The sequence below is a fragment of the Rhagoletis pomonella genome, unplaced genomic scaffold, assembly GCF_013731165.1.
Source record: "Rhagoletis pomonella isolate Grant_MI unplaced genomic scaffold, Rhpom_1.0 Rhpom_scaffold_04230, whole genome shotgun sequence".
NCBI classification, from domain to species: Eukaryota; Metazoa; Arthropoda; class Insecta; order Diptera; family Tephritidae; genus Rhagoletis; species Rhagoletis pomonella.
The window spans coordinates 1-11,035 of record NW_023462780.1 but is presented as its reverse complement, the minus strand read 5'-3'; the positions used below and the strand labels follow the sequence as shown (position 1 = coordinate 11,035).

General features: G+C 33.2%; 1 protein-coding gene across 1 annotated transcript; it reads right to left on the bottom strand.

Annotated features, from left to right (window-relative positions):
* Positions 1-4,759: 4,759 nt before the first annotated feature.
* LOC118754612 (heparan sulfate 2-O-sulfotransferase pipe-like) lies at positions 4,760-11,030 on the bottom strand (the record flags this gene model as incomplete). Its single annotated transcript, XM_036489501.1, has 3 exons — positions 4,760-6,236; positions 10,594-10,748; positions 10,837-11,030. Coding segments are annotated over 3 exons (531 nt in total), but the record flags the coding sequence as incomplete, so codon positions are not given.
* Between the last annotated feature and the right edge of the window lie 5 nt (positions 11,031-11,035).

The following is an 11,035-nucleotide window of genomic DNA, read 5'->3' as shown; positions in this document are numbered from 1 at the left end:
CCAAATTGATTTTAGACCCATGGTTTATTCTGCAAATTTGCTTAGAATTACATGTAGAACCCTCGTATTGTCAAACAAAAATTACCCGCCCTAGTGTACACTATTAAATATTAATAATTAAATAGATAACTTCAATTACGATGATGAAAGGTGACGATGGTAGATTTATGTTCGCCGCCCTAATGTCTTCCTGATTTTAGTGTTGCTCGATTAAAAAGAAGGAAGATAGCACTGCGAAGATGGTCTTTATAGGCCACACTGGAAGGCAACTATATCTATATATCTCTAGGTAACACTAGAAGTTGGAATGGAATATCCAAGCAGGGATACTTTGAGTCGGTGAATGCGCAGTGATGCATTCTTTAAGTGGGCGCAAATCACTTCAAAACAAACATCATCGAACACAATTCCCAATTCCTTAGAAATCCCTGTATTGGCCAAAAACTAAAAAAAAGTGAGTTCAATCAGTGTGATTTTTATAATTATCTGCGAAACCACTAATAAAAATTACGCATGTTTAGCATATTTTGAGTCACAATCATTGTAGCAACAACAAAAAAAAGAAGGCCAAGCACGCAGAGCTGAAAAAATAGACACACCCTAATATATATATGTTTATGTACATTTATGCACAGCTTATCATTTACATATGCATGCAATACTCAAATAAATGTGTCAGTATTACAAATTGAGTGCGTTAATGAAAATTAAAAGTTAAATTCTTATAAATTAAATTTTAAGAATATTTTTAGATTAAATATATTTACCTACATATATCGGCACAAAGAGAATAATACACAAATGTATTGACTTTTGAAGATAATGGGTCATGCATTTGTACATTCATACATATTTACATACGTATGCATATTATTTTATGATAAGCATATATGGCTTTGATTATGAAGTTCTTCTAAATTTTTCTTGTTGTTAAGCTGTCAAATATATATATTTACTTTGCCGCCTGTTCGAAATACATATGCACATAAACACATAAATATACATATACATTAAGGTAATCACAAAATACAAAGGAAAACCAATTTTTTAGAATTTTCATGCTGCCAGAATTATAGAAAAATAAAAACCCTCATTTTTTTATATAGAAATTGGTTAATATTTAATTGTTTCACTGTAGCTTTGAAGTTTTCCATGTCTGTACATACTTACATAAAATATTGTACATGGAGAAAGCACATTTTTCCTAGTATTTCTAATAAGTGTATAAAAATTAAAATTCTTTTGACCAAATAAGAATATTTTCCTACTAAATATTTTCCTACAAATCTTCAAAAAATAAAATTATGCCTTTAGCAATTGTGAGAAAAAGCTTTCTCTTCATAACAAATATATGGGGGAACTTCAAAGCTCTGGGGGTGCCATTAAATATTAATGAATCTATATCTAGAATCTATATACTATAAATTTATAATAAAATTTTGGCCGTTTTTTTTTTGTGCTCGCATCACGTAAAAACTACTGAGCCGATTTAAATTTAATTTTCAAGAAGGCTTACAGACGAAAATATTTTTAAGGGGGGTTTCCAACTGTTGGAAAAATGTTGTTTAATTAAATTGATTTACTTACATAAAAAAAAATTTGCAAACAAATTTTCAATTTATAAAGCATTTAAAGTCTTCTTTATTTTCTATGAAATAAAAAATTTTGGACCGACCTAAAAAAGATATGTGTATGTATGTTCATAGATATAACAATGCACACCTCCAAGAAGTGAGTAGATTCGGGGATGGTAACGGTTATCTTTTTTATGTTCGGAAACGTGATTAATCGTTATTAACTCATTTAATTTTTTTCCATAACTTTTATTTTTTACACACACATATATTTTTCTTACACTCCACCCCCCCCAAATTATAAGCAACAGGTTTTTAAAAATTAATTTTTTTGTTAGTTAATTTTACTTTTTTTTTTTGTATTGATTTTTGGCTATCGTTTTGCTGACGGTATTATGGAAGCAAATGAGTGTTTTTCGAGAAAGAAAATTAAAAAAAAATCAACGGCAAGTCTTCTTTACCTTAAACTTACAATTTACTAAAATTAAAATTGGATAGGCTACAAAACTAAAACTTAAGCTAAGCAACAAAAAAATTAATTTGTCATAACTTGTCAATGTGTTTTAATTTTGACAAGGGGTGTATAATATATTAATTCTGAATTAGTGGTGCCATTACCATAGCAATTAATTGTTTCGATAAAACGTACGCGCAGCTCTGTAAACGATTATTGGTGCCATACTACAACACCAGACCCATAACCATAACCGTTAGTATCTAGTTAATTTTGACTTTTCGCCATAACCATCATCAGCACTGAAGTATTTTGCTACGTTATGGCTAAGAAGGCGTTATGGTTATGGCACCTCTAATTTGGCCTTTAATATATTTATATAATCGACAAACATTTCAAAAACTTATGTATCCGGTTTCTTAAATAAAATAAATTCTGACTCAGCAAAGTAAAAGAAGAAAATTTTACAAAACAATCGAAATAGTACATATTTTAGTCCAAAAATAACGACGAAAAGTTTAAGCACAACAGAAAATAATATTTAGGTACAGGTTGCTTCCACACCGTGCTAATTTTAGCTAGTGCGAATTTTGGGACATAATTTGCCACCTGTTAGTCTGATTTATTTTTGTGTTGGATGCAAAACAGAATTACTAAGCAGTTATTCGCTTAAGTGTGAAATAAAAATTTATGCGTTTAGCGTTTCTTTTTTTTATAAGGCCCGAGGCTTGAACAATAAGTCCGTGACTTTTTGACATATCTGCGTTGGAACTAGGAAAATGAGCTTGATCCCTGCAACTATTATGTACATAGCGGCTAATAGACTAAATACTACAAAATATTGAGCAAAGCGAATTAATTCGTTTGTGTTTTACAGATATTATAAGCAGACTACATACATATGTATTACAGTTTTTCAAATGAACATTGTATAGCCAAGTCCACAGGGATTACTTTGAAAAGAAAAAAACAAATAAAACAGTGCTCTTTCACCAAATCAATAGATGGCTGGCCACGATCGTAGTCGTCATGGCGAAATTTCATAACTCGGTCAACGAATACCTTAAGTGAGCAACAAAAGTATTTTCACAGAGAATTTTTCGCAATATACGCAAAGTTTTTCTATAATTTTTTATAAAAATATAGTTCAAACTACACCAAAAAGTACAGGAAAATTCTAATATCTGCAGCATGGAAACCACATATTTCTTCTTCCATCAGCATTTTGTGAACACAGAAGGAGTTTTTTCCTTTTCAACTTATAATTTATGGTCCAAAATGCTTTCGAGTGGATTGAAGTCGGATCTTAAAGTATGATTTATCGATGTGCTTGCCCCGAGGAGAACTTTTTTAAAGTTTGAAAATTCATTATCCTCAAGTACACTGTTCTATTTTGTACTTACCCATCAGATCCCAGTTCCTACCACCCTAACGTAGCACCGAAATGTCAGTAAATAAATTAAAGCTCGCCAAAAAATCATTAAACTTTTGATAGGGAAGTTTTTCGATTTCGATTTTTTTTGCCGCCTTTCGGGTCGCATTTTTTAAATTTATCGTTATATCTTCGGCATTTACCAACAGATCTTAAAGTATCGACGTTTCTAGTTAGTTGGTTAATTTACTGGGTGTACTTGAACACGAGACACCGCGACCTAAAAGACCTTTTGTATCACTTAAAAGAAGTCCATAACCCAATGTGGCCAAGATACCTTCGGCTTCCCTAATGAATCCTAAAAGGGCCCTGGTAGAAAAATTCTTTATAACAAAGGGTTCGACCATCAAAGATTTAAAATAGATAAGTCTTTGTCTGGCTAAAGCCGGACAGTGACAGATAATATTCTCCGAAATTGCATCAGCCTCGAGGCAGATCCGGCATTCCGACTCTGTGATCGCACCTATTTATTCGGTGCAATTGGTTGTGACCGGTCAGATACCCAGAAAGTAGCCTGATCTCATATCGATTTGCTAGGACAATGTCATTTCTGTTAAAAGGGTAGCCGAAGAGCCTGTCCTGTCTAAAAATCACCAACCCAATCTGAATTCGTAATGTTTTTGAACCATTTTAATGCCCCCAAACCTGTCTTAAATAAACTATCTATTTAATTGATTATTAAGTTTTAACGTCGAGAAAAAAAGAAAACAACGTTGAACAAAATAACAAAAAACACCCTTTAAAATTATTTTAGAATGACTTTAGGAGTTGTTAAAATTTCTTTAACATTCATTGCATTTCATTCAACTAAAACTAATTCATTAAATCGAATATTCTTGCAGCAACCAAATCTCAATCTTTGCGGTACATACCCATCTTAAATAAAATTAGCACATCGATTTTTATTAAAACATTCTTCATTATTAATACAATAATATAACAGCATTTTATTAATTGTTAATTGATTATTAACATAGAGCAGCAGCAGGAATTAGAATACAATAATTTACAAATGTGCCATGTCAGCCGGTGCCGCCCATCACTTAAAGAATAAATATATTGATCTATAAATTAGCTGGAAAAATTTTTAAGTGAGCATGTATGTAAATAAATATAATGAAAACAAAAAGTCAGTAAATACTAGCATGTTTATGTATATGCATATGTATGTATGTACGATTAGGATATTTTATTTTGTTTTTTTTTACAAACAAGGGAATACAAAAAAAATATCACTAGCAACATAAAAATGCTTTAATTTAATGGTTAAATTACTGAATTTTCTTCCAGTACAATAATTTTGAATTTTTTTGAAGTAACACTGTGCAACAAATTTCAAAACGTTGGAGGTGATGGTAATCGGACAAACAGCATTTGATTAAGCTGGTCAAATAATAAAAAACTTCCAAAGGATCTAAAAAAGTTGGTTACCATTTCTTTTTAATCGCAATTTGAAGTTGGAGAAATAAGATCCCAATGAGAACGTATAATTTAAAAACACATTTTCCAAAGTTAGTGGAGCGGGCAGGGGAGGGGGTGGGAGGAGGTTTTGGCACAGCTCAATGTTCAAGTGGAAAAATTGTGTTATATGTACATATATATCGCACACATAGGTCTAGAGTGCGATCAACTCAAAAAAAAATGTTGGTAGATTTTTTTTTTGCATAAATCAATTCATAGGACTCACATCCAGTTAATGGAAATAATTTTTTTCTTCATGATTATATACATTAACCAAAAAAATACATTAACCAAAAACCTACTGCGCGAAACCAAAAAAATCATTGTACTTGTTTATTTTTGAACTTTAAATTCACATGTTAAAATCGATATAAAAAGGAAATGGGAACCAACTTTTACAAATCCTTTGGTATATAGTAATATTTTGACCACTTTTAATGAACACAATTGGTCTCATTCCCATCGCTTTTTGAGTGTTGCACTACGCAATTTTCGTGCGTATTAAAATGCATAAGTAGTACGTAAATTTTAAAGGTATGCAGGTATTTTATATAACTATTCTAACATATTTTTCACATAGTCACAACAATTTAAAAAAAAAATCCCATTTTTACTGAGTTTAGTCATCAAAATAGTTTTCAAAGTATTTTTCATACATACCTACACATATACATACATACATAAAATGAAGATGTGCAGATATGACTTATTGACTAGAAATTTCGCATCAATTTTCAAGTCTTTTTCTTTTTAAACACATACATACATACATTTGTATGTTCATATCTTTGTATCAAAAGTGGACGAGTATTATTTTTTTCTATAAATATTTTATGTTCCCATACTTTCTGCCTCAACATTGAATAATAATCGATAACAAAATTTAAATTGATCTCAATTGGTAAACTAAATTTACTAAATATAATACTGGTACTTTAAATAAAAATTTGAATAAAAACTAAGAAACATTAATTCCAGCTATGTATGTATATCAAGTTGATCAAAATTTGTTCTTTATGTCGTTGCGAAATCCCACTGGAAATCTGACATACAGCCATGCACAATATATGTATGTAAAAATGTACAACAATGCAATAACAACAATCCATTTAAGTATCCTTTTCTTGAAAGTTTTAGGGCGCTAAAATCTTTTGCGGTATATGTGTAGCGAGATATTGTTTGTGTAATCGTTGCAGACAGAATTGATAGAATTCGATTTCGTTTGTAAAATTATGTCGCACAATGTCTTTCACTTTTTCGCTCACTGGTGGCTTGAAGTTATTCTTATTGATCTTTGTCAAGTATTCAGCGCTAGCTGTGGAGATAGGAAAAGAAATATAAGTTTAAAAACAATAAGATAAGTAATGTTGAAAACTAGAGTTATGTATTTAATATGTATAATTATTTATTTAATCAGTTAGTACTAGGAATGTTAATCCCGGATCCCGGCCTTTTTAAGGTCTCAAAAATCTCGGGATTCTTGGCAAATAATTCCGGGATTTTCGGGATTTTCACTGATGGCAATAATAGAAACTCGTTTTCTTGACCAGTATTGGCTATATATTTTTTTTAAATTTGATAATTAATATTTTTTATAAATATCTAGCTCATTATACATATAACACCGCGCGATAGTTAAACCAAGGAATGAAACCGAAACCCAAACCGAAACCGTAACCGTTTAAAACCGTTTCGTTTTTCAAAACCGAAACCGAAACCGTAACCGTTATCTTAACCTGAAAAGGAACGATACCGAAACCATTTCAATCACAGGTTTCAATCGGTTTCCAGAAATTTACAAAAATAATAAATCAAAATTTCTTTGAAATAATTGATTTATTTAACCAAAATCAGCAATATTTTGCTAAAATTCTTGTTAAGTAGTAAATAAGTATGTCAAGGTAACATTTCGCAAAAAGCTACTAAAATGGTGCCTAATAAATTAAATCTCGGATCTGGCATCGGTTATTTGGAAGAAGTCATTTTGATTCTCATTTTCACGTGTATAGTTGTAAAGGACACAGAAATGAAGGGGTTTCATAATTATGTAGTAAATATATGACGAAAATAACAATTATATTTTTTAGTTTTCATACACCTTTAGTTTTTAGCTTAGTATCCAGCTCTTAAGAAAACGGTCAAGAAAAAATTGCCATTATTTCGCGTGTGTGTCCAAGGAATTTTGACATTTTTGATAACGCACAGCCTGTTGCCTCACTCTTTCCTCAAGAAATAATGGAACGGGCATATATTTCTGTTGCAAACCTGGGTTGCCTTGTGCTCTTTTTTCACAAAAAACTTTAGAAAACCGTAGTAGAAAGCGTACTAAATTTCTGAAGAACTGCGTACTGCCTTAACGAAATTTGACTCAAGAAAATTTCTTAGCCATTTCTTGTACGTCATTTTATATGGAGTTTTTGCTTTTCTTAAGAGCTGGATACTAAGCTTAACAGCAAAAAGGAAACATTTAAGTGAATCTGGTGATGACGTTGTTGCTGTGTATCTGTGTAGTTTTTAGCGAAAACTGGTTTTCGTTTGACAGATTTTACATGGACGAAAACACAAGTTTAAGGTCGAAAACCAGTTTTAGCAATGAAAACATGTTTCCGATGTCGGCCAGAACATGGTATAAGTGACAAAAACAAGAACAACGTGAATCAGCTGTTTCTCGACTTGTGGGCACGAAATGTGGTTTTTGCGTTCCCGTACTTCTGGACTTTGTTCCATTTTTGAAAAAAAATGTTTCTCTTATTCTCTAATTACCAAATCCAGTCCGGATTGTTAGGGAAAGAACCTAGTGTTGATATTATCAGTGAACTGTAATTTTCAATTTTCTTTCCTCAACCTTTAAGACATTGTGATTTAAATAATATCAACAAAATTTCTGTGAAAACCCGAAACCGGAACGAAACCGAAACCAAAACCGAAATAAATTTTGAAGAACGAAACCAAAACCGAAACCGAAACACTTGGCAAAACCGAAACCCAAACCGGAACGTTACTTTGAATCGGTTTCATTCCTTGTTTTAAACACAAATATCAATATATTTGCGAAACCATGGCCCAAATATAGTAAAATCGCGTTTTTAGTTTTTCACTCTGACGTCAGTAATTCAAAAATGATTTAAAAAATTCAGAGAAATGTGCTTAGAGAAGTATGGGTATCAAATTCCCATTTCCTGTAGAAATTAAACGACTGGTAAGTATTGAAAATGTCCTTTTAAAATTATATCCTTCAAATTTCGCAATATTTGTTTTTGAAAAAATTATATGTTAAGGACTTATATAAACGCGATAACATCCTCGAATTTCGTCCTTCCAAATTTATCAGCTTAAAATCCTTGTGAATCCAAAAAATTAATTTTTTTTTTAATTCTTAAGAAATTTCCTCTTTCATTTGGTACCCATATTTTTATTCTACATTGTATTGAATTTTTTAAATAATTATTGGAATTAATCATATCTTTGAAATTACAACATCCTTTAAAATAAAGGGATTCCGAGATTGTGATAACAACATACCGAAAATCCCGGGATCGGAAAAAGCTGAAAAATTAACATCCCTAGCTTGTACTAAGGACCGCCATTAAACTGATGTCATAGATTTTATATTTCTCAGGTTTATTAGGAGACGAGCTGGCGATATTTTCAGTAAATTTGATTGATATTTTATGGCAAATCAGTCAGGCTATTTAAGGTTACAGGCCTTCTTTGAACCACATATAGGCTCTACGAAAGGCCTATTTGTGGTGGTAGTAACAGTACCAAAGCAAAGTAATAAAAGTTAAACCTCGGAAGACAATCCTTCCTCCGATTATATACCCTTGAGTATGGAAGTGTGTCGTCGCTTAATTATGATAATTATCATTCTCCGGATATCCCCTGAATTGAGTGTTGTTATAAATAGCAGACCCTTTCACAATTACAATGTGCAAAGGAGGTCTAGGGTGTTGTTATCATTGCACCAGATGTTTTGGACTTGTAAAGGGTAGCCATCGTGAACTTTCGTTCGTTTTGTCTTCCAGCAGATAGGCTAGACAAATTTTAAAAAGTCTTGTGGAAATAGTTTTTGCCAGTTTGAGCCTGAATGGCCAGTTCCCTTCCAGTAGCTTTGGGCAGGTCCAAATGTGGGCCGCGGTCCTTTTATTAGTTCTCTGAATTCATATCTCCTAGCATGCCCAGAATTGCGAGAGCTGAAAAGGCAGTAAATAGGTAAATTCCTCTCGAAGCTCTGTGGCGAAGGTATCGTCTGCCCCCGAGGCTCTTCAAGGCGCAGAAGCAGATAGGAATATAAAGCCCGCTTTATTCTCACTTCATCGAATGAGCCTCTATCTACCCATCAGAGTGGTAATTTTTTCCCAATCTGCTTGGGGACGATCTTCGGCTAGTAAATTAGAAGATTCCTTGCAGCTGTTCCTGAATAATCTATCAGAGCATTTCAGGTGATCTAGTTAATTAGAGTTCGTTTTAACAAGAGCTCTTTCGATTCTGATACTCGCGAAAAGGTCGATGAGTTTCTTTTATCAGTTCCAGTTAGCAGTTCTTTAAGCAGAGCCCTGCAGAAGTAATTCGTTTATATCCTTGTCTGCAAAGGCTTCTAATCAGTATGATTTGAGAAAGAGGAAACAACCCTGCGGACTCGCAAAGACATTTGCTTCTCTTCAAAGAAATAACTAACCCACTCAGAGAACGGAAGATCGAAGGCAGATCGTGCAATTGGCAATCGGTGATGGGAGAAAAGATCAGTTCAATATCCTTTCTACTACAGTCTGCAGTATCTGGCAGTAGTTTAAACGCGGAAAGGGACGGGGCGTTGATACTCAACCTGCGGAGATGTTTCGGAAATGGTTTTAGTGCATCATTCCTCGCCGAGCAGAGTGGCGGGCTAATAGTTGGAACGGGTTTCCATCCTATACTGCCATCAATAAGACAGATCAGGCCTATTAGAGGCTCTAGCTTTTGAGCTGGAATCTTTTTCGAGACGAAATATTCTTTCATTCAAGCAAAAGTTATTGAAGCTGTAATAAAATGGCCAAAAGCGATGGTAAATTATTCATGTGCTGGATAAACACCTAAACTAATCGATTTTCAGAGATTTTGTCAATCTTAGGAGGGCAGCTGGTCAGTGATAAGGAATCACGACTCACTCTAGACTGCTTGCTTAACAAAAGGGGGCACATTTCCGAAATACGATACATAGAAAACCCAACCTCACAAATAACAATTAAAAAAAAATTAAAAATTATCAAAAAGCACAAAACTTAAACCGACTTTAGTGTATAGACATAACTAAATCCAACAGGATCTGCTATGATTCGGAAGGGTCCAGTTTTAATGTTTATTGAGCGACCTTCGAGTGTCAATGTGACCAGGTAATCTCAAATAAGCCAATTCTTTTTGAACAAATTTCTAAGCTTTGGACGTGATTACGTCTAGGCAACTTGTTTCGAATGCTTAATCCGGCCTCTGTAAAGGCATGTTATTTCTTCAGTCAAGTAAAATACTTCCACTAATTGTTATTTTTTATAGCCGCGAAAGGACACAGTGAGAAAACGCATGAATCAGTTTTCCGAGTTTCACGCTTTGGTCGAACTAAAAATATGAATTTTTCAAAATTTGTTCTAACTCCAAAGGTTTTTAGGTTAGGTTTTTGAAACAGACTAGCTACTTACTTTGGTATATCTCTCGTACTCCTTCAAAGAATCGTGGTATATACTTCTCAAAAACCGACAGAGTTGTATTCATATCTTCTAAAACACCAACAACGGCATATTGACTTTCGACAGCAAATTTCGCGCGTTCCAAAGCGCCAATAGTATTAAAAGGTCTGCAAGTTAAAACAAAAATATAAATTTCAAATAAATAATCTAAAACTCAAAATTAATATCAAATTCATATTGCCGCTTTATGCTCACGTGCATTCGTATGCGTGTCCACAAAAGAACAAACTCTGTCGCCGATGATCACCAATGCCTTCTACGGTCACACCCTGCGTATAGGTGCACTCCTGATCACCCGACAACACACAAGTCTCGAAATCTTTCTTAAGCCATGCCGGATGTGGCAACGGCAAGTCGGGGAAAGCAGCTTTGCGCTCAACAAAGTACCAGGGAG